Source organism: Neolamprologus brichardi, chromosome 20, assembly GCF_056152115.1.
Source record: "Neolamprologus brichardi isolate AB-2024 chromosome 20, ASM5615211v1, whole genome shotgun sequence".
NCBI classification, from domain to species: Eukaryota; Metazoa; Chordata; class Actinopteri; order Cichliformes; family Cichlidae; genus Neolamprologus; species Neolamprologus brichardi.
The window spans coordinates 18,443,423-18,467,755 of NC_142123.1; the positions used below are offsets into that span (position 1 = coordinate 18,443,423).

Below are 24,333 nucleotides of genomic sequence, written 5' to 3' on the forward strand. Positions count from 1 at the left end.
GAAGTGTGATCTGAGGAAAGCATGTGCCACCTGCATGGGAAGACATCTACAGATCCTATGTGAGGTGAATCAGAGACATAGAACTGAAGTTAATCCTGTAGTTAGGACACTGTACTCTGATAAACCTAGTGACTGTCCTAGTGTACTATTAAAAGTTGTGAAAGTGCTCCTGCGTAATGGCAAAAGAACCCTGGAAACATATTCAGTACTTGACGATGGCTCCCAACGTACCATGCTTCTCAGCATCTCCACCTAACTGGGAAAGCTGAAAAATTATCACTCAAAACTGTCCATCAAGAAGTTGAAACTATTCAAGGTTCTTCTGTAAGTTTCCAGATTTCTCCTATTGCACATCCAGAGAAAATTTACACAATTAATAATGCCTTCGCTACAAGTCACTTAGCACTTTCAGAACACACCTACCCCGTATCCTCTCTTCAACGGAGATACAAGCATCTTCAAGGTATCCCATTAACCTTTATTAGCAAAGCAGCTCCACTACTGCTCATAGGCTCTGATCATACCCACCTTATTACGCCTATTGCACCAGTTAGACATGGGCCATTTGGATCTCCTGCAGCAGTCAAAACCCGCTTAGGATGGACACTCCAAGGTCCAATCACAGACTTCCAACCCCAGAGCAGTTCCACGCATGCCCAATGTTTGTTCACATCTTCCAGTTCAGGTTCAGGAGAACCACTCCAGCACATCCTTGTGTCTGCTGATGGCTCTGAATTCATTCAGCCACCTCATACTCTACCATCAGCAGAGTATGAGGTGCCCCCAGCACCTGCAAAACTGCCCGATGGTCTGCAGGTCTGGGCCTGCAGCTGCATCCCACGCGGTTGGCATTTGGACCTGGTTTGCTGCCACTGCTGGCTACATGGTCGGCCCCCTGAACTATCTGGCCTGCGTTGTCGACCTCTAGGTCGACCCCCTAAACGTATATTAGACCCGTAGCATGTCTGATTCCTCTACCCTTGCTTCATGAAAAAGAGCATCTCTAATCCTTTGAACATATTTCTCAGTAGAAATATGGGGGCGGCTGTTGTAAAGGCTCACCTTTCAGCACATTCACTTCACCAAATGCACCTTGTTTCTTTTCCTCACCTTTGATTGGGTGTGGTGCTTGGCCTTAATTGCACTCACCTGTCACTTGTTATATAAGGACTGCACTCACCTACCCCCCCACTCTTTCTTCACTCTCACATGGAGCGGCAGCTGAGGTGAGTATCTCTTTGAGTCTCCTGAGTTCATGTATCGTTTCAAGTTACTTAAATCATACTTTGTCCTTTTTAGAGATAGCAGTCCATGTGTCTTTCCTTCCTTTATCCATTATTCAATAAAACGACAAAACCTGTAAAGGATTGACTGCTTATTCTCATTCTAATCTGATGAGCCCATGATGATGACTACTTAAACCCTGAACCTTCCTTCCTCCAAAACATCTGTATTTAAATAGACTTTGTGTCACATCATACTAAACCAGTTCCCAGGGGCAAGAGGGACTTAAGAAATTAATAAGTTGTATTTGGGGAACTCCTGACTGAGGTTTCCCTGAGTCAAATCACCAAGAACAATGACTAAGGAGTCCCTGTTTCTCTGCTCTACACAGCATTTGCTGAGCAAGCAAGCACTGGGCTTGAGGTTACATGTACACACAGACCAGAATAAATTAATAAAACTTTGCAGTGAATGAAAAAAAATATTCCAGATGACTGTCACCAAAGGAGTTGCTAACAGGGAGTCATATGATTGTTGGGTTCTCTGTTGTATTACTGTAGGGTCTGCCTTACAATACAAAGCACCTTTGGCGACTGTTGTTATGATTTGGTGCTGTATAAATAAAAATGAAACTGAACTGAAAGCAGTGTTTCTGAATAACACTGAGCATCTTCTTCGGTGTTATTCAGTCCCATCTCTGTAGAGTCCTCCAGCAGCTCCTAGAAAACAAGTTGGATACGTAAAGGTAGCATGTGTCAATTTCATGCTGACAATTTTTCCATACTTGGCTACATCTCTAAGAAGAGTCAAATCAGAGCCAACCCAGCTAAGGTCCAAGTAGTTCTGGATTGGCCAGAGCTAACCACTTGAAAACATCTTCAGCGCTGCCTCGGCTTCTATGCCTTTTATGTTGCTTCAGTTGTCCAGTCTTAGAATATACATTGGCCACACATGTCAAAATTCACCTGTCATCCAGCCAAAGTTCAAGTTGCTACAATGTTGTCATATACAGACAACACTGTAGCAACATTTACCCATAATGTGAATCCTTAGACCCGTGTTTCCCAACTTTACATGAACATATAGAAACTATACAGGTATATTAAAGAAAGGAAAATAATATAATAATAATAATAATAAAAGTCTCAGAGACGTCTGAGTGGCTGTCTGCCTGTGCCACCTGTCTTCAAAACAAAACTTCTCCCACTCTCCCAGCTGGTCTGCTGCATCATACCTGGAAGTGCCACTGGTCCCATATTGCACTGGATTTTGCTACCTGACTGCCTCCATCTGCAGGTAACACTGTCGTTCTCACAACTGACCATTTTTCACACGCTGTGTACTTCATTATTCTCCCTAAGTTCCTCTCTGGCCATGAAACCACCCACATCGGTTTACTTAGAAATAACTCAGGAAGTAAAAGTTATCAGCAATATTTTATTATCTTAAACAAACGCATTTGTATGATATTCCGTTGCATACTCCATACCAGTTGGTGGCGGTAATGCACCAATTCGTTGTTTGTCAACAGCTATTGAACACAAAGAAGAAGAAAAAGAATCAGCAGAATATCGTCAAGCATAGGAACTCGGCTGGTGCCACTTCCATCATGTCAGGATAGAAAAGCAAACAAACAGCAGACAAAGCTCGGTCGAACCATCCTTTTCCGAAACGGAGTCTTTACGATGGAAGGCGAGGAGGAGAGGGGTGTTGTTCGTGTCAAAGTCAAGGTGGGAGAATGATGGTTTCTTTGACTTCCACATAGGCTGCCAAAGACTGCTAACAGCGAGCAATCATATTATCGCATATGTTAAATTGGCTGTTTAGACAGACACGCTCCCGCGTTAATGTTAAACGTCGAAAATATGCACTCCGTAAACTGGATGTTTAGCAGTGTGCCATAACAGAGGGGGCCTCTTCTATTTATTTGGGGGTTTTTGGTAGCATTGCTTCTTCTCGATGCCGATCAGTCATTGTCCCTGTCAGTTTACACTGAGTAAACCTGTAACATACACCTGACACGGTTATCGGTCATAACACGTTGACAATATCCAATGCAAACATCGGGCTGTCACAGAGGTGAGCTGACGTCACTTGCCTGCCCAGAAAATGTGTGCGTATTGTGCCTGTAGGTATCCCCGGCGGTGTTTGTTTCCCCTGCGTCGGGAGCACGTCCGGTTGACTCCGCCTCCATTACAAACAGCGAGACGTGGAAGTAGCGATGTTTACTTTACTGCAAAACTGAAAGATGACTGTCGTTACGTTACCGTTCAGTTTGTGCGTTACAAACAGAAAATGATACATTTATTTTTCATAAACAATTCATTCATTTATAAAGAAATGTACACTGTATACCCTGCATCATTTAATTATACTGTTAAATTAATGGCTTTTTTGTGACACGTTAATGTTGTCATTAAGCCAAAAGAAATTCATAATACTGTTATAGTTGCATAAATAAAAGTAGGGTAGAATGTGTAGAAACTAAAAAGCTAGTTTCTACACATTATTTCTATCACATTATTGGATATCAAAAAGGTTTAATATTCGAATGTACATTTGAACAAAATGTATTCAAATATTGAACCAAATAATAATGTTGATTGATATAAAAACCAGAAAAAAAATTTCTTCATCCTTCAAGCTCGAGTCCTCTACCAGAGTCTTGGGAGCTCAAGGGTCCTGCACAGTATCTTTGTTGTTCCTAGTACTGCGCTCTGCTGGACACCACTACTGTATCCGGTTGGTCAGCCATCACCAGTTTATCTGTCTGTATCTGGAAGTCCCACAGAATCTTAACTCGGTCATGCTCAACCATGTATCCAATTTTGACCTCGTGACGTCCAGGACATACTCAGCACAGATGTTCCTGTATACTATGCCGGCCACTTGGTTATGGCGTTCCATGTTTGCCCTGCTTGCTAGCATCTTTACACAGCCTGCACCTGGGGTCTTGTCTGGTGTGACAGACCCCAGCCTCTTATGTGCTCAGTGCTTGTTCCTGTGCTGCCATGATTAGTGTCTATGTGCTGTCACTCCAGCTTTGTCCAGCCACTGGTAGGATTTCTAGCCACTTCGTCTATCTGCCGGTGGTACATACAGGGGCCTTTCCTTCATGATGGTTCTTCTTGCTCCTCTTCTTTCTTGGGTTTCTGCTGCCTGAGCTATTCACTAAGCACACAGTCAGTTGTGGTCATCTTCCTGATGTACTCATGGATGCTTGTTGCCTCATCCTGGACGGTGGTTCAGACACTCACTTGCCCTCTGCCTCCTTCCTTCCGCTTAGTGTACAATCTCATGGTGCTGGATTTGGGTTGAAACCCTCCACACATGGTAAGGAGATTGATGTAATCTCTCCAGCATGTTTTGGGTTTGCCTCGGTGCCTCTGTCTGGTGGGCCGTGCCCAGAACACCTCACCCAGAAGGCGCCGAGGAGGCATCCTAATCAGATACCCAAACCACCTCAACTGGTCGTGCTCCTTTTCCAGCTGAGGACCACAACCTCAGATTTGGAGGTGCTAGTTCTCATTCTCGCTGCTTCACACTTGGCTCCAAACTGCTTTAGTGCAAACTGGAGGCAACCACCAAGGCCACATCATCTGCAAACAGCAGAAGTGAGTCTCACTGTTTTTCCCATGTGAGCGCTGACGTTTTCCAGTAGGATGACAGAAACACCAGATGGATCACCCTAAAGTATCCCACTTAGTGACCCCAAGAAGGCTGGCTAGTCTGAACTGTCCATTGGCGCATAAGCACAGATGACAGTCAGGAACTAGGGATGCACCGATACCACTTTTTTGGAAACGAGTACGAGTACTTGCACTGTATGAGTACTTAATAAAAACATGATTTAAATTTACAGGTAACAGCTTTAGTCCTATAATTTAACAAAAAACAAACAAACAAGGGACTGGTTTGGAATTAAGAACATTTATTTAAAATGAAAAGCATGTTGTATGCAACATATTACAGAATAAATAATTATGAAAAAAAAATTTAAACAGTGACAGTGCAACTCAAGTATTGTTTTTAGTTTATTGTAAACTCTACCGCTTTGGACAACACAAGGGACATTAATAAACATCTTTGCTATTTAGTGCACAATATTTGAATAAACTAACAACATCCACCAACATAGAACTGTGGCAGTCAGTGCAACTGAGGTAGGTATTAACATCAAGTCTAACATGACTCACTTAATGGAGAGAAAAAGTGAGTGGCAGGGTGTTTTTTTTTTTTTTTTTTTTTTTTTTTTTTTTTTTTTTTTAAGAAAAGTAGCTTTTCTGCATTATCAGCAGTCAGACTGTTTCTGTTTTCATCAATAATGTGCGACACTGAGCTAAAAAGCCTTTCACTTTTGTTACGGATTCAAATATTGGGGATGGATACAAGAGGAAAACCAAAAATAACCACACTGGTCCGGCCGGGTCAAGTCAAACGATGATTTAATGAACACACGCGTGGGAGATGGACACCATACAGCAGACAGCATCAAATCTCAAAATGGTGGAGCCTTGATCAAACTCTTATAGCCTCTAGTGGCCCCCACCTAATCATAAAAGCCTAAACATTCACATTCTTTCTCACACAGCGCCTAAGCTACGACCTTGGCTCCCTGTTTATCTGCTCCTGCTAAGATGGGGCAGTATGCTCTGTTCTCTTCTAACCAGACAAATAAGGCGATGACTTTCTGCAAACAGTATTTCTTATAACTCAGCAGTATAATGCATCATAAAACAATATCATTCATTCACAATAAATCAACAGTCTCATGTAATGCAAATCAGTTTACCAAATGTAATCGTTATCACCTTCTTCTAATTCAGGAGAATAATACAAACTAAAACTACATAATAATTCACAATCTTTAATTAGGGGTCTAACATGGCATAAAATAATATCATAATCCGACAATTCCCCCTGATGAGCTCTTTAGACATAAAGAGCTCACTTCCACCCTGCAATCCAGTGTTGCCGGGTTCATTTCTTCTTACTCCTGAGGCCCTTTGTCCCCCTGTTGGGTAAACTATATGTTAGATGACCTCTGTGTTTGCGCAGTTCAGATGCAAGAAAAACTTTTATTACAACAACAACAGTAGGTACAGATGATACTCCCATCACTCCCCAGTTCTCCCACAGCTTTATTTCGGTGCTACCTTATACCCTCCAAACGTACTCAGACTAGAACCTCTGTCCGAGGAGCTTTTAACCTTTATTTTATGGCTGTAGGCACCAGTGTCTTCCAGTCGGGTGATCCTCTGCTCTTGTTTCCTTCAACATCAGGGGTTAGACAACCCTTCAGTCGTTGCACAGATCAGGGGATTATTCTGTCCCGCTTTCAAACAATGATCTGTGTATTCTGGGATCACAGCTGTGTTCCCCAGGAAAAGGAACAGAAAGGTGTTCTCCTTATGACCAACAGCCTCTCGAACGTCGTTGGTCTGGTGTTCCTGGATTTCCGCCAACCCCTTCATGGTTATTGCTGTGTTTATGGGATCCATCCTTTTGAGGTGACTAACTGGAGCCCAAAATGCCATGACATTTGAACCCAGTTGATGTTTCCGCAGTCACCGTATCTGTCTCTGCTGCGAAGGATCCTCGTATATCTGTGACCTCGTCTGGTGTCTGTTCCTTTCTCTGTAAGAGACAGAAAACCAAAACACCTCTCTTCCCAGCTCTAACAATCTAATGTTGCTGTCTACTGATCTTTTGGTGGTTCAGAATTGGTTTAGAATATTCAGAATGTCCCAAGGACTTATCCTAATTTAGTGTATGTGTGTGTAAGCGTGTTTGCATTTAGCCCGCTGCACTGGCATTTCCTACACTTTATCAGTGCGGACTATCGCCGAACGAAGCTTATGACCTTCAAAAGACCGAGTGCCAACTCATTATAAGCACATTTGCAAGATATATATATAAAAATGATTAAAACCACTCATTCTAATAAAAGACATCAAAAACAAATCAGCCATTTCTAATTCTAACATGTGTCAATTCAACGAAGCTAGAAAATTAAAAGAACAGGTTAGTGACCTCATATCTTAGAAAGTATCAGACTTTCTCCTGTCCAGTGTCGTTGCTCCAGTCTTGTTATCCTGTGTTAGAGAATGAAATCAATTTACTTGTCAAGTTAGATCTGTTTAACTCCTGGCTCCGCCCAGAGCCTGCGTCTTCACAATTGTCTACAAACAAAACCTGTATTAATATGAACTTCACTTCAACATAAACTTGTTGACTACTTTTGACACCTGTAGATAGAAGATTAACATGAAGTTATAACAATCACTGTAATACAAATGTTAATATGATATAAATGTTCAATGCAATGCTTGTTATATGATTCTGATGTAACAATAATGCTGATGCTACAATAACAGTAAAACACACCCTTTTTATCCCTTACTGACCACAGCAGGGGCATCTATGTTTTGATTCAGCCATGAATCCAGCTCACCTGATTCATCACTGAGCCCCACCGGCACTGGCATCTGACAGGGTGGTGCTGCATATTCTTCCTTTAATGTCACTATTTTCAATCTGCTAATTAGAGTGCTTAAACGTCCACTACAAGTCAATACAACTGTGAATGTGGCCAATTATCAATCTATTACCAATCAATAACAAACGACAGCTTTTATTTTATGCATGCTTTTAGTCAACCACTCACCCAGAGGATCTCCAATCCCAGAAAATTCCTTCTCCTCATTTAATGAGTCTGTCCTCCTTTCATGCCCTGGTAACTGGTCCATCCAGAGCCATAACATCTTGAAATATACATACAACAAGCCAAACCACACCTTGGTCACACCAACCCTTTTCCGCCCTGAAGATGTCCAACGCCATCTTAGTCTGGACTGTCAAAGGTGACTTTAACGCTGACTGTTCCGACAATCCATTTTATAACATTTCCTGGTCAGATTAGCCAATCTCTGCACACTGGAATAAACATAATCAACATGATCAACATTTTTCCTGTGTGTGATTTCACCATCTTATTGATTCCAACGCTCCATCCTTATGTGGTTTGCTACATTATGTTTATCTAGAACTCCACTCTGTCTCTAAATGTTTGAAGAATTTTTCATATTTGGGGTCAAGTTTTAAGAATTTGACCATACGTGAAATTAATGATGTTATCACCCCCATCGGGGCTTACCTTCCCCACTTCTGATGATATTCCTCCCTATTCTTTGCAAGTACCCCCTTTGGGTGGCGAGAAACTGTTGGTGTGGTCAAGTGGGTGCTGTAAAAACAAAAGCTCAGGACAGAACAGTTATCAGTCACGTACTTCATACAAAATTAGCATATATTGAATTTCATATTGATCCTCTGAGTGTAATGGTACATTTTAATTTGAATTTATCAAAGCTAAACACAATAATTTTTCTTTATTTAATGCTCTTGTTCTTGTGCAGCACCACATCTCAGCACATGCCCCTGTCGGTTCTATCCTACTTTTCTAAATTATTGACTATTTCAATGGAGAACCTAAATGACGTGGACCAGTGTTTGTCATTACATATCTCTATTTTGAATGTGACAAGTCTATCATTCCCCTGTTATTCATAGACATCAATAGAGTTTTTTTTGCTTTTTTTCTATCAAAATTAATTGACTTTTTACAGTGGCCTGCTATGGTTAATAATAACATGTTCAGTCATGAATGAAATCAAAGCTTCTCTCCATTTTAGCATTTAACATTCCCAACAATATAATGTGATACATTAATCGAAACACAGCTAATAAAACACAATTTTCTTGATGGAAACATCAGTAGCTCAAAATTAGCAACCAAAGGGTTAAGTCTGCAGTTCACACTCATGTGAAGCTACAGCCTCCCCCTTTAGTCTCTGTCATCCTTCTACTCCTGCAAAAACAAAACAAAGCGAGACAAAACATCCACCCTTCTTTTACAGGCTGGGTGAATTGTTTGTGGACATTTACTAATCCTAAAGTCAGTATCGTTTTTGTCTCAGTATCAAGTCAGTTAAAACTTTTAGTCGTCAGTCCATCACAGTCCAGTCACATGCATACATTCACACACATTCATACCAGATATTGCTGATAATGGAGTCTCACATGCAACCTATTCGAGGCTCCATCACCAGCAAGATGACGTCATCATTTTAAAGGAAAAACAGTTCCTTGTTTTTTTTTTTTAACTGGATTGACTCGCTGCAATCCTTTTAGGCTCAGGACTTCTCATGTGATCAATGTCCCATATAAGTGAATTTCTCCAGAGCCCATTATAATCATGGAGAAAAATACTTTGCAACTGTTTTCAGTAAGAATATTTTATAGCGCTTTAAAGTTCAATCTCTCAGGCCTGGATTAAAGAGCTGATTTGTTAAATCAGGAACTCACAAAATACCAAAATATCACCACCGGTGGATCACTCCTCTCAGATGTTCTTATTTCAGTGCACTGTAACAAAAGCAAAAACAAACGTAACCAATAAACTACTCATATAATAACAAATACTGGGGCCCGTTGGAAACATGTCCAAGCATAAAACCATCTTTCTCTCTCTTAGAGAGAGAAAACAATCCAAACCTCACTGATAAAATCAACCTAGTTTTAAGCAAAACCCAAAATCAACCAAAACTTCACCAGAAAGTTTTTCTCCGTCCCGGGACAATATTGTGTAGGAATACAGGTACCGTAACTTCTTTTGCACTGACAAAAACATGTTGGACTTATTTGATTCAATAGTGGACACTAGTTGCACACAAATGTTTTGCTTTGGTAGAAACTTAAACAACTGAGTTAAATCAACACAACCTTTTCATATTCAGTAAACCTGTGCATTTTGAGTTCATATTACACGATTAAGACATGTTCAGATGGAGTAAGTTGAGCTCCTGGAATATTTTAATCCTTCACAATTCTGTCATTTTTTCAACACTATTCACTAACTTTTATCCAAATTCTACTTGGTCCCTTAAATACTACATGTTGTCTTCATATTGCCTACGGTTCAACAAAGTCTAAATTCTGGTTACCATAAAAATTGAATGGGTCTACAACAACTACCATCCTCCTATCTTTATCCTGATTGCAGGAGGGCTGGGAAATAACCCTGAAGTGATAGGTTACGAGGCAGGGTGCACCCCAAACAGGTCACCAGTCTGTCACATAGAAACAAACAACCATTTACACTTACATTCACAGATAATTTAGAATCATCAATTAACCTAGCTCTAACAGCTGCATGACTTTTCACTGTGGCAGGAAACCAGAATACCCAGAGAGAAACCACTGCAAACTAACCAGACTGTGGACTTGCACCCAGGACCTTCTTACTGTGGAGCAACAGCACTCACCAGCATGCCAACAATGTAGGAAATACAGGGAAGCTATGATTTCCTGTTGAATTTTGTACAGATCTTTAAAGCCTGAGGGAATTGTGTTAAATACACGTGGGATGCTTATGTAAATCCAAGGGCTGGCCCCCTTTTCTTCTTTTTATTTTATATTTTATTTTTCAGTGTGTTCCTCCTTCAATTAAATCTCAATCACAAACATGTGACTCTCCGAAATAAGGCTCACACCGTTAATTCATCATTTTCACTCTGTACCACTGCTCCTTATCAGGCTGTGCGAAGCACAGTAAACAATTCAGTCGAGGCCTTGAGCCATAAACAGACATCACTCACAGACATTGTTTTCATAACCAAACTGCTTTAGACCCTGTCCCCTAAATCTGCACAAATGCCCTCTGGGTGACATGAAATGCATTTAACCAATTAACAATCAATGGCTTCTTGTTGTTGTAACAGATTCTGTATTTGGACGTTTGTGTGCAGCATTTTGCGTATCAGCATAGCATTTGTTAGTAAAGCATTCTTCATTGCATCAGCGTGTGTGTATCACTCTTCATTGCACAAACATGTGTATGTGTGTGTGGATCACTTCTCAGTGAATTGAATCAGCATTTTGATTTGTGTGCGTGTGTGTGTGTCATTTCTCAGTCAATCAACGAGTGCATATGTGTTCATATGTGTGTTTCTCTTGCTTCTGAGTCAGTGTATGTAGATGTGTGTGTTTGTGTTCATCACTTTCCTGTTCTGGTGTTCTGGGTAAACCATGGCCTGAAGCCCCTGGGGTCCTGCCCTCCTCCTTTTCAGTCTGTTTGGGTCCATTGGTGCTGCTGCCCAAAGTTCTGTCCATACTGGTTCTGACCCCAATTGAGGCAGTCCTTTTCTCCAGTGTCCTGCATCTTCTTCTTGTCCAGCTCCTCCTTAACTTGACCCTTTTTGCTTCTGTAGCTCCTTCAGGGTTTGCTCCTGCTGTTGGAGCTTCTCGTCAGGTTTGGCAACCTCCTGCTCCAGCAAGCTCCGGCCTGATTTAAAGTCCTGTATCTGGGACTCTAAGCCTGACTGATGGGTTCGATTAGCAGCCAGCTCCTCCTGAGCCATGCTCCGTTTCTGCTCTGATGTCTTGAGCTCTCACTGAGGGCAGAAACCTCAGAGTCTTTTCCGTACACGTCAGATTGAAGTTTATTGATGTTTTCCTTGCTTTGCTCCACGGCCTTCTGCAGCTCTGCTGTTCGGCTCTTCTCAGAGGTCAGCTCCTGACCGAGCCCCGACACCTGTGCCTTCAGCTTATGTTCTTCTGCTGCTTTTGTCCAATCTGAGGTGCCTTCTGACCTCAGTTACTCCTCGTGTCTCTGGCACGCCCTTTTTGCTGCCCGATCCTCCGTGTTGGTCCGTCACTGTCCTGCACAGTTTTAATGCAGAGTTGTTAAGGTCAGCATTCTTTTGCTCGGCCTCACTTTTCATCTGGGCTTAATAGGCGTCTCGTCACAGCTCTGTCAGCTGAAGCTGTCTGGAAATCTCCCCCGTGTAGTGAAACGGACCTTGGATTTAACGTTCTCCGTCTCCGCTGCATGAGATCGTTTTCCTGCAGCACTGTTGACATTCTCAGGCTGTTGTTGTGGGTCCAGCTGCTGTAGCATTTGGTCAGGGTCACATCAAAGATGGTAGAGGGGAGAGCAAAGATGGTAGAAGGGAGAGCAGGAGTCCAGGTCAGCCTCGGCTTTCCGGGCCGACAAAGCAGCCTGTAATTAAGCATAAAGAGAAAAAACAAAAACAAAACAAAAACAGACGAACAGGAAAATGATGTTGTTTTGGCTGTGTTATTCAGAGAGGGGCCAGGCCCTGTGTCAGCCTTCTCCCCCCCTTTTTTTTGTTTTTTCTCACTATATAATCAACTCCTAACCCACCAAGTTGACAGGACAACACAGGTACATGTTAAAATTCTTAAGATCATGTTTAATAATTCAAAAAGGAATTTTATTTCATTCAGTAATCACTTGTATTAATCAATCAGAGGAAAACATGTCACAATTTGACTCTTTTAACCACTAAATTTGTTGTTTCATCACTGGTTGGTTATACCAGTGTCTGTCTTTTTGAAGTCAAGTTGTTGTCCTGCAACCCAGAGAGTTTATTTGTTAGTAGTGGATAGACTTTATCATTTAACATCAGGTGTATGTTAAGTTTCGCTGCTTTAACCTTGCTGGAAACTCTTCACGTGTTCATGAATGTAAGCTGTTTCTTCATTGCGTGTGTGTGCGTTTGTGGGTGGGTTATTTTAACTTTTTTCTCAAACAAGGCATTTCTCTAATTGTGTGTGTTTTTAATTTTGTTTCCCAAATTTTGATTTCCCACCTTAAATAACAGCATTCCATGTCTTCAGCCAGGAATTAGAGCTTGCTTGTGAGATTCAGGGACACATGGTGCCAAAAACAATTCAGTGAAAAACTTGCCTGAAAATTTCCAGTGATGGTAGCCGATAACTGGAGGAGAAGATGTCCTTTAAGCTTCTTTTTCGGGTAGGGACAAAGTGAGAGGTCAAGCTGTAAAATTTTGAGCCAGAGCTTGGCCTGTCTGTCGTCCCAATTTTGTTAATCTATCCTTTTGCTGCTGTACTCAGGTCTCCTGGTTGAGAGAAATCCACCTGTATTAAGAGACTAAACATTCATTTACTATTTTTCTTAAAACATTCATTTGGTTCATCTGCCTAGATTTTACTCTCTCTCTTGGTGCATAGTTCACACAGTCAGGCAGTTGCCTTTTATGGGCATGCAAATTTCCGGTCACTTACCCCCAGCAGCTGCAAAGCCGTCTCTCCCATATCAAAACTCAGCCAAACATCAAACATTCACCGTAGTCATTCAAAACTTTATTTGTAATATTATAATCAGCAAAATCAGCGTTTTAATTACAGGCATGTATCATTGTTTGCAAATCATACTTATAAAACTCAATAACACGCTAAACAGGAAGTCCTCTGTGGGCTTCACAGCAGCCACCTCATTTGCATGTTCACATACTATCTAAAAATAGCTCGCAGCGCTGCAGCGCGCTGTCATCACACACAGCCTCGTTTCACACTCAACTCTCTATCTTATTTTACAAAGACGTCTTATATTTACAATCACTCTCAGGTCTGAAAGTTTTAGCGCCTACACAATTTTGACAAATTTAAGATAACGGGTCCAACCGAAGAAAGTCCAACTTTTTTGTAATCAATTAACCAGTATCAGACTCTAACTGTATCTGGCCTCATCTCTAGAGTCCCTAACTCAATTTAAAGTGTCCAAAAAAGCGCAGATAAGGAGCCTCTAACTCCTAGCTTGTTCCAGGATGCCCTGTACCCCACAGTCAAGCCAACTGAACTAACCCTGTTCGCCGACAGGTCAAGGTCGCGCGTCCGCGGCCAGGAGGGAGCGTAACCTCCGGGCTATGCGCCTCTTAGTGGACTCTAACCACCGTTCTAACAAAATTTATAATACTTTTAAACAACAGACAACACCCAAAAACAAGAGTATGACTGAGGCAGATGCAACGTTATGGACAATGGAGACTCTAACTCGCAACATGGCCAACACAGATGCAATCCTTAGACCAATGGAGACTCTAACTCACAAAATGACCAATTCCCTATCCAACTACCTGAGACTCTAACCCAGTATTATTACTTGTAACCTTACTTCAAATTTCAACACTCATGAGATTTTTCATCAAAATCAAAACAGACACTCACCGGCAACTTTTACTGAATAGACATTTAATTTCATCGTCCAATTCAGCACACTTCGGATCAAATCAACAGGCCTGTGCCTACCTCTTTTTTAAAGGCGCCTGTCCACTCAGTTCGATTGCCGGATAATGTCTGCCCGTCTGACCACCTCGGACCGTCCAAGCCTCCAAAACTTCCATCCCAATACCACAGGACGAGCCCCCAAAACTGTTACGGATTCAAATATTGGGGATGGATACAAGAGGAAAACCAAAAATAACCACACTGGTCCGGCCGGGTCAAGTCAAACGATGATTTAATGAACACACGCGTGGGAGATGGACACCATAAAGCAGACAGCATCAAATCTCAAAATGGTGGAGCCTTGATCAAACTCTTATAGCCTCTAGTGGCCCCCACCTAATCATAAAAGCCTAAACATTCACATTCTTTCTCACACAGCGCCTAAGCTACGACCTTGGCTCCCTGTTTATCTGCTCCTGCTAAGATGGGGCAGTATGCTCTGTTCTCTTCTAACCAGACAAATAAGGTGATGACTTTCTGCAAACAGTATTTCTTATAACTCAGCAGTATAATGCATCATAAAACAATATCATTCATTCACAATAAATCAACAGTCTCATGTAATGCAAATCAGTTTACCAAATGTAATCGTTATCACCTTCTTCTAATTCAGGAGAATAATACAAACTAAAACTACATAATAATTCACAATCTTTAATTAGGGGTCTAACATGGCATAAAATAATATCATAATCCGACACTTTCCACACTGCTACATGGGGCTGAGAGGTATTTACTTGTCTGTTTCTCTGTTTAGAAGTCTCACTAGCACAGTCACAGCTGGGATGACATCAGAGGCTAGTGCGTCGTACCTGCTCACTTTTTTAGTTAGTTCCTCAAAGGGGGCGAGGATGGCAACAGTCGTCTCCATAAGAGCCCATTGGTGAGCGGTGAGATAGTCAGGGAGTTCATGCTCGGACACCCCCAGCACTCACTTTTGCTCAATGAGGGACTGGAGCATGTAATACGTGCTGTTCCAGCGCATCTGTACGTCCTGCTGCAGTCTCTTTATTGGCTGGTTGAGCTGTCCCTGAATGTCCTCAAGGCGGGAGTAGGCTAAGGTGGAATGTTTAAAATGCCCAACTATTTTCCATCCCACTGCTATAGCATCAGCTATGCTCCTCTGTGCTAATAAGCATGGGTAAATAAGCGTGGGTAAACTCTTTGTACTCGTTGTCGTGTTGGGATTTTGGTGCTTGATTAAATTACTTGTGTTAAATGCGCTACCTTTTGAGCCTCCTCTGGACAATTATTCCATTAATTTTATGTGTTTTGTATGCTTTACATTCAAATAGACAAATTATTATGTATTTTGTTTTATAATAATTTTACAGTTATGGTCTAGTAACAATGCATTGTTTTTTATTTTATTATAGGGTGGTATAGTATCCCATTGACTTTGTTTGTGTCTCTTATTCTCTTACCATGGTTTAACCACACCAAGAATGTTTGTATGTTTACTTGTTTGTCAGTGATGAGATTGTAATATGATTTTTATTTATTTTTTCCTAGAAATGTGATGGGGCACTTCCTGTGGAGTTTCGCTCCTTTGCTGTTGATCCCCAGATAACATCGCTGGAGGTTTTGCAGCACATACTTATCAGAGCCTTTGATTTGAATGGGTAAGAATGGTCAGAATAGCCAAACAGACTTATAAACAGAAGTGCCCAAAGAATTTATCTAACATTGTTTAAATATCTTTCTTGAATTAGGAAGAGAAACTTCAATGTTGGTTACTTGTCTCGCGATCGCAGCGGGGCTGAAATGTATCTGTCTCTGGTCTCTGACTGGGATTTGGATGTTGCGTTTGTCAGTGCAGCCAGACCATTTCTGCAGCTCAAGATGGATATAAAACCTTCTGAGGACAGTAAGAACACCAGCAACTTAAATCAAGACTGAAAGCAAAAATGTTATCGATTTCTAATTTATGATATAAATTTTAAAGATCAAAACTACAGTCTGTGGTAGAACATTTTGTTGCCCATCAAATCCAAACTTTTAAAAGTCTGTTTGCAGAAGAGAAATGATTACAACAAAGAATACCTCTTTCAGATTGAAACCAGGCATCAAAACGTGACACAGGAAGGACTAAAACACTGTTGCTGTTAAATCTGCTTGTCATTATTTCACTGCAGGCCCTGTTTTGGAAGACTGGGACATCATAAGCCCCAAAGACGTGATTGGCTCTGAGCAGCTTCTCACAGAGAAGACTAGATCCTTGGCATCTGCAGCTCTTCCCTTCACCCAGTCTCTACTGTCCCAGGTTCCTTTACCTTTCCTCACTCTGTTTAACCTAACCACACTCTCTGAGCCACATTTTTGCTTATGCACCTGTTTCTATTCTGTTTAGGTGGGCCGGACCCTGTCGAAGGTCCAGCAGGCCTTCAGCTGGTCTTATGGGGAGGAGATCAAGCCTTTCAAGCCCCCTCTAAGTGACGCTGAGTTTCACAGTTACCTTAACGGACAGGGACAGTTGACCCGGCCTGAGGAACTCAGACTGCGAATCTACCATGGGGGTGTGGAGCCGTCGCTGCGGAAGGTTTAGCACCTGTGTTTGATTAATATTGTATATGAGCACCTTGTACGCTCTAAACAAAATAATCTGGTTATTATTTAAACTGAACAAATTCTCGTGCTAATTCTAGCTATCCTGCTATCCTAGCTCTCCCTCTTGGCTGAGAGTTTTAACAATCAGCCAGCTTGCAACCAGATTTGAACTGTGTTAGGAGAAAAACCTCAGGAAAGCAAAGAATCACGGGCCCAGAGTTAATTCATGTACATGGACGATTCCTGAGCACGGATCTGTCAACTACAGAGTCAGTGCAGGAATGCGCGCCAGGCATCTGCTCAAACTTTATTATATACTGTCTTACTCACGTAACACTCATGGGTGGAGTACAAGTTAGGAAAACACAACTTCTTATCTGGTGATTGCATACGAGGCTGCACAGGCTGCAGCCTTGCAAGACAAAGATGGACAAGTTGATTAACGATCTTGTAGTAGGTTAAAACAATACATGTGGGTGTTGTCTAAACTTGAGCAACTTCCTCATGTGGTCACTTTGTTCCAGTTAAAGAAATGCTGACACGCTATGTACAGGCATTTCTGTGAAATTCAAATAAGCTAAACATAAGCAATTATAAAAGTAAAATCTTTTAACAAACTGATACGTTCAGTCATTTGCGATTTTTTTTGATGAAAAGATGGAACTTGAAGGACAATTAAGAACATATATGTGCAATTATAGAATTTGTGTTTTATGACTTACATTTCTCAAGGATTAACTCCTCTGTTGTCCTCTGGGTTAGGTGGTTTGGCGTTACCTCCTGAATGTCTATCCAGATGGACTTAGCGGACAAGAGAGAATGGACTACATGAAGAGGAAGACGAGAGAGTATGACCAGCTAAAGAGAGAGTGGACAACCCGGGTTAGTCATGAGGACCTTGAATTTATCCGTGGAAATGTTCTCAAAGACGTCCTGAGGACGGATCGAGCTCATCCATACTATGCAGGCTCTGAGGATAGTCCACATTTGACTGCCCTCACAGATCTGCTCACCACATTTGCCATCACTCATCCACAGGTTTGTATTGGTGCATTATCTGGAACGCAAATCTTCTCTTGCAGTCTGAATCTCTTAACCCTCTGTATCGACAGAAACGCCAGAACAAACAAATAGAAGAGCATGTAAACACAAATGACATAAACACAAAGCACAGATTCCCTGTTTGCAGAGTCACACAGTGACATTCCGGAATGTATGTAACATTGAAAGCTGGCATCTCGCAGATTCCAAAACTGCAAGTTTCATCACGCTCCGACCAAAATTCACTGAACCAGCAGCAAAAGAAAACCAGACCACGCTTCGAGTTTGAAAAATAGTAGCATGAATTTTGTCTTACCTTTGCTGTCTTTCATCTAAAACCTATTTTGTCACTGTTAAAGTTCATTAACTAAATAACTCCATCTGCTACAATGCCTCAGAGCAGTTTTCCATCAAAAGAAAATCACAATTTTCTGCCCGTTACAGAGTTTACTGTCTGATAGTGACGGCACGTATGAGAAGAAAAGGAACAAACCAAGACAAAATAACAAGGCTGATATTTTTCTTTAAGAAAAGACTGATTTGCATGACTTTAGCTTTTCTAATGGTTTGCTCAAAGCAATCCAGTTTTGATTCCTTTAAAAGTATTTTAATGTCGGCTGTTTTAAGGAAGAAAGACCACAGTCTTAAATGATACATTTGATGATTGTGACGTGATATAGAAATGCGTTCTTTGTGCAAACTGTCATTTTTGTAACATTTTGCCATTGTGTTGTTTTTCCAGATATCTTACTGTCAAGGCATGAGTGACATTGCCTCCCCAATACTTGCAGTAATGGACAACGAGGCACACGCCTTCATTTGCTTTTGTGGCATCATGAAACGCTTAGAAGGAAACTTCCGGCCAGACGGGCAGCTCATGTCTGTTAAGTTCCAGCATCTGAAGCTCCTCCTGCAGTACTCCGATCCTGAATTCTACTCTTACCTAGTGTCCCGAGGAGCTGACGACCTCTTCTTCTGCTACCGTTGGCTTCTTCTGGAGCTTAAACGAGAGTTTGCGTTTGATGATGCTCTAAGGATGCTGGAAGTTACTTGGAGCTCTCTGCCCCCAGATCCTCCTGAAACTGAAGTGGAGCTTCTGGGGCCACCTCTGGAAGCCGACGAAACAATGTTCAGCAACTTTGAGGACAAGACGGTTGAGGACTACTTTCAAGATAAGGAACAAAAAGAGAAGCAGCGTCGACGGCACATGCTGCGACCTTCAAGAGAAGAAGCAGACATGAACATAAATGCCATCGCTGACGAAATGGACAGGCAAAGCGAGAGATCGGACAAAGCAAATCTGGGTGACGAGTGTGATATCCCTCAGGTAACCATGGCAAAGACAGATTTGAAAGGTGCTCCCTTTGAGAGGCAGACTAGTTTTGGGGAGTTTAAATATTATACTGCCCGAAATGAAGACAGCTTTGATATGGAGGAGGGTGAACAGCATCCTCCATGTCAACAGGGTGTGGTGGTTTCAGAGTCGATAACGAGCATCCAGAGGCGCCAATCCACAACTGACACTGAGGAGGACACGGGAGAGCAAACACCACTGTTTAAAAATTTTGATAATGATGTTTCTCCACCTCTTTTCCCAAGCAGCCAACCCGTCTGGAAAACTGGCTCTGTCTCTCCCATGTCTTCAGTGTCACCATCGAGTTGGCCTGGTGTTTCTCCAGACTCTCCTCCAAAGTCCACATCACCATACGTGAGCAACGAAAGTGAGGCCTTACCAAGAACTGGCCTAAACGTGTCAGCTTCTTCTACTCAGTTGCCCAGCAGTACACACATCAGTTCACCCACAACCCCCACTGCACGGACATCCGTCAGCTCTCTTTCTACTGCTCAAAACAGATCCCTGCTGTCTTCACCCATTTTGTCCTTTGGAAGAGGAACATCTTTGTCTGGTTCCAGGTTGTACTCAAACAGTCTCCTCTCACCTGGCAACAAATCCCCCAGCAGCGCTGCTAATACACCCAGTTCTCTAAAAGCCGAGACCACTGGCATCAAGCCGTGCTCCTTGCCACCTCCTCAAGAGTTTGGTAAAGGCAACCCCTTCATGCTGTTCCTGTGCTTGTCCATCCTGTTGGAGCACAGAGACCATATCATCAAGAACAGTTTGGATTACAATGAGCTAGCCATGCACTTTGATCGCCTTGTGCGACGCCACAACCTGAGCAGGGTGCTGCAAAGAGCCAAGGCCCTGTTTGCAGAGTACTTGCAAAGTGAGGTGTGGGACTCAGAAGAAGGGGATGAGGTTAGCTCAGACTCTCCAACAACAGCTACTGCTACTCAGCACTCCCCTTCTTCAGCCATCTCTGCTAAGCCCATTTACAGCCCTTTAGCATCTCCACAGTTGTCATCTCCAAACTCAACCTATAATTTGGCAAACACCATTCCTTCTCTGATAGCTCAAAATTCCTTTTCCACCAGTTCCTGATTCTGTTTTACATCACTGGCCTCCTTTTCCAGACTGCTTAGTGGATTCAGCTCTTTTAATTCTGTCTCTAATTAAATACATATATTCCTTAAGGTCAGTGTAATATTTTTCATTTTTCTTGCTTGTTCTCTGGAAGTCGGGATAAAGAACCTAACAAGCCTTTTTTCCATTGGGGTTGCTGATTCTTGAAGCTCAGTAATTTGGGAATCTGATATTTGACCCCGAGCCTGTCTGAATCATGCACTTGGTGCATTTAACCTGTGTTGCCACTTTTATCATGTTTGTTTACAATCTGATTTCCTCTCCAGGAAGCCATGGAAGTATCTTAATTAAAACGCGGGAGTTAAATTATTTAAAAACATAATGGGATGGTGGTTTCTTGAAATCATGAGTCAAGTCTTTGCTTTCACTCATCCCGAGTGCACGAACCACTGAATAATTGCAGAATTTGTATGTTTTGTTTTGTTTTTTGTTTGTTTGCTTGTTTATTGTTTTGTTTTTTTAATAACCTCAAGTGTGACTTGTTACTCATAAAATAACATGCTTGATAGGGATGTGACCCTGTGACCCCAATAATTTAATCCGATAATCTAAATTCTTTTAGTTTGGATATTTTAAATAAGTCTGTGTGCGTGAACAAGGAGCCACTCGCTGACTATTTAGTTGGCATGTTGTTTCATTTCTTTGTATCTTCAAAGCAAACATGCAGAAAGGCATTTCCAGTGACATTCACTGTGCTCGGGAGCACATGGTGCACCATCCAGGACTCATTTCTGCCTGAAATTGCTTCCTGTTGAAAGTAGGTTGTCCTCTAAAACACTCACTTGAGGCAACTAGTTGTGAACCTGGTGCCATACAAATAATATTGAATTGAACACATACTTGGCAATATTTGACACATAACACGACCATAACTGCATACTTATTGGCCAGTAGTTCCTCATAGAGTAGTTATGGTCCAGATGAACTGGTTTACTTATTACAAACATATAGCTGCTGCGTATGGTCGAGTCTCTGCTCTTTAGACGTTTTCCAGTCAATTTCTAGTTCTTTCTAATTCATCTTGGAGTTGTAAGACTAGCTCACCATAACCACAACCTACCCTATACTGGAGCAGACAGTGTGAAAGCGTAGGTTCTGATGTTGAAACTGAGATGGGGCCACTGTCTCTGATCCAACCTCTGCTAAGCCGCTGTTAAAACAAACAGTTGTGACGTCTCTTTAAAACATGTTAGCCCAGGACAAAAACTGGCTGCCATGCTGTGAACATCAGTGTGGTTTCAGTCTACTTTGTACAAATGCCTTTTTATTAAGAGACCTTGTGCTGGGGTCACAAATTAAAACTACATCAGTAGTAAAGTAAGTACTGCACACTGTAAATGTGTTTATTGAGTAATGTTTCATTTTAGCACTTTGCTTATTGCTCTTTTCCAAAGACAGTGTTTTATGAATGTATAGCTCGCATCTTCTTTTGTCCTTTTTGGGGGGAAACTTTAAGATCTGTGGTGACCTCACAGAGTGAACCCGACTAACAGCAATCAATCAAAAAGCAGCTGAAAGCTGTCAGGACACGCCCAGGACGATTGGCCCTATTTTGTTGTTTTCGGGTTTTTTTGAGTTGATTCACAGATTTGTTGATCACATTAGATATGTGCCTGTGAAATCAAAGCTGCATTGTGCTAGCTCTGACATAAACTCCACTTTAACAAAGCTTACATTCATCATTTTCTGTTATTGTTTGTGTCAAAGCAGTTATGCTCATGCTGTGGTTATAATAGGTGGTGATGATGTTCTGGTCTTATTTTTTACCAGCTCAACATAGGTGAAGGGAGGCAAAATACATATTTATGTTTTAGGCCATGACACTGTCAATAAACTGGGCAGCTGGAGAAATGCTTACTCTGGATGGGTTTTGGCCCCGGTCACATGAATCCATCCTTAGATCACATGCTCAACGTTCCAGACTTCAGCTCAGTTGTGTGCCAGCTCTTAGGGATATGAAGGCACAACTACAAATTTTGGGAGTAGATCTTAAAACATTCTTTTTCTTAGCATGGTTTACCTTACCTATTCTTACTTTTTAAGGGATAGATATTCTGCAAACACAGTACTCATGCAAAAGGTAACGCTTATTTGAGAAATACCTTCTGAGGACTATTTCTATTTAAACAGAATTTGAAGTGACTGATATCGTTGGAGAAGCTCGTATGGTTATGATTCTGGTGTTCTGTTTTGCCTCCTTTTGTATGTCAGTATTTAATATCAAAATAAACCAATCTGAAATAACTGTACTCACTAGACTGTGAGCTAGCAATATGTACATTTATTTAAAAAGATTTATCTCAAGTTATCTATGTAAACAAAAGTTAAAACACAATGTTACTGATTGTATATTGGACACAAATAAATATTCAGTGCAGCTGATTGCATGGAGGATGATTGTTTTGAAGTGATTCATGAAGGCTACAAAAGTCCAAGTGTAGAATTTGAAATACAATCCTGTTCTCAAAACTGCGTCAATTTTAATTTTACTTGGGTGGATCTAGTACTACTTTGTTAATTGATTTAAAGCAATTAAGCATTTTAAGTTGTTAGTCTACCTGATGCACACCTGAGGTTCACGCCTGATTATAAATTCTGCTTCACACTCACCATCTGATGACAAAGTTGAGTTGTAGACACAGTAGGGTTGAATTCGATGTCAGCACATCCGTTGCAGCTGTAACAGCATCAGCTCTTCTCGGAAGGCTTTCTACAACGTTTAAGAGTGTAATTATGTCAATTCTGACCATTGTTCCGAAAGCACATTTATTAAATCGGACACTGACGTTGGACCAGAAGGCCTGGCCTATTCATCCCAAAGGTGTTCTGTCGGGTTGAGGCCAGGACTCTGGCGTGGAAGAGCTTGACTAGTCAGAACAAACTCCCTCATATATGTCTTTGACTTTGATTTGTACATTGATGCACAGTCATGTTGGCACAGGAGGGGCCGTCTCCAAACTGTTCCTACAAAGGTGAGAGCATGAAATTGTCCAAAATGCCTTGGTATACTGACGCATTAAGAGTTCCTTTGACTGGAACAAAGGTGACTAACTCCTGAAAAATGACCCTGCACTGTAATCTTCCCTCTACCAAACTTTACACTTGGCACAATACAGTCACACTGGTACCATTCATCTGGGAACTGGTAAATCCAGACCTGTCTGTCCATTTGCCAGACAGAGAAGCACTGCTCAAGAGTACAGTGGCAGCGTGTTTTACAACACTGCATCTGGCAGTTTGCATTAAGGTTTGGATGCAGCTGCTCAGCCATGGAAATCCATTCCATAAAGCTCTGTGTGTGCTGAGCTAATCTGAAGGCCAGGCGAAGTTTGCAGGTGTGTATCCATTTACTCTACAGAAAAGCTCCGAGTTGCTGTCAATCCCAGTTGCTTCACTGTTATATTACCTGTATCAGTTGACTGTGGAATTTTTAATGAGGAAATTTAACATCTGGAATTGTTACACAGGTGGCATCCCGTGTAACAGGGTACCACTCTGAGCTCTTGAGAGCAACCCGCTCTGTCACAAGGAGCAGTTTGCAGACTTAGGTCCTTGCTTTTATACACCAATGAAGTGATTGGAAAACCTGAATTCAATGATTTGGATGAGTGTGTGAATTATTTTGGCAACAGCATCATTTATATTGCTCATGTTATGTTTGAGCAGGGGTAGCTTGTCGGCTATCACGATTGGCTGTCTACCTGCAGAGAGTGTTGTCAGTGGAGGGAGTGTGCAAAATAATCAGTCCACCGCGTCTGTGGGCTGCACTTCCTGTTGTTGTAGCCAATTGTAGACATAAGCAAAGTTGTAACTTACAAAAGAGTTGAAGTGAAATCAAGTGGAGGACTACACAGGAGCACATTTGCAGTGGTTGAAAGCCTCGTACATGGACCCTATGACAATGACAGATTTGCAGGATCATAAACCTT

The 24,333-nt window shown here is 41.7% G+C and overlaps 1 protein-coding gene across 1 annotated transcript; it reads left to right on the top strand.

The window, feature by feature from the left end:
- The first annotated feature begins 2,791 nt into the window (after positions 1-2,791).
- On the top strand, positions 2,792-22,774 carry tbc1d25 (TBC1 domain family, member 25). The gene is made up of 7 exons (XM_006804306.3): positions 2,792-2,954; positions 15,847-15,956; positions 16,047-16,201; positions 16,470-16,597; positions 16,685-16,873; positions 17,644-17,919; positions 18,665-22,774. The coding sequence occupies exons 1-7, from the start codon at positions 2,910-2,912 to the stop codon at positions 20,360-20,362; spliced, it is 2,601 nt and encodes an 866-aa protein (XP_006804369.3). The 5' UTR covers positions 2,792-2,909; the 3' UTR covers positions 20,363-22,774.
- Positions 22,775-24,333: the final 1,559 nt, after the last annotated feature.

Bases quoted from the DNA above. Each gene is read 5' to 3' on its own strand.
- tbc1d25 (XM_006804306.3), top strand. From the start codon at position 2,910: ATGGAAGGCGAGGAGGAGAGGGGTGTTGTTCGTGTCAAAGTCAAG. The intron at 15,957-16,046 runs GTAAGAATGGTC...TTCTTGAATTAG, and splicing joins AGAGCCTTTGATTTGAATGG to GAAGAGAAACTTCAATGTTG. The intron at 16,598-16,684 runs GTTCCTTTACCT...TATTCTGTTTAG, and splicing joins CCCAGTCTCTACTGTCCCAG to GTGGGCCGGACCCTGTCGAA.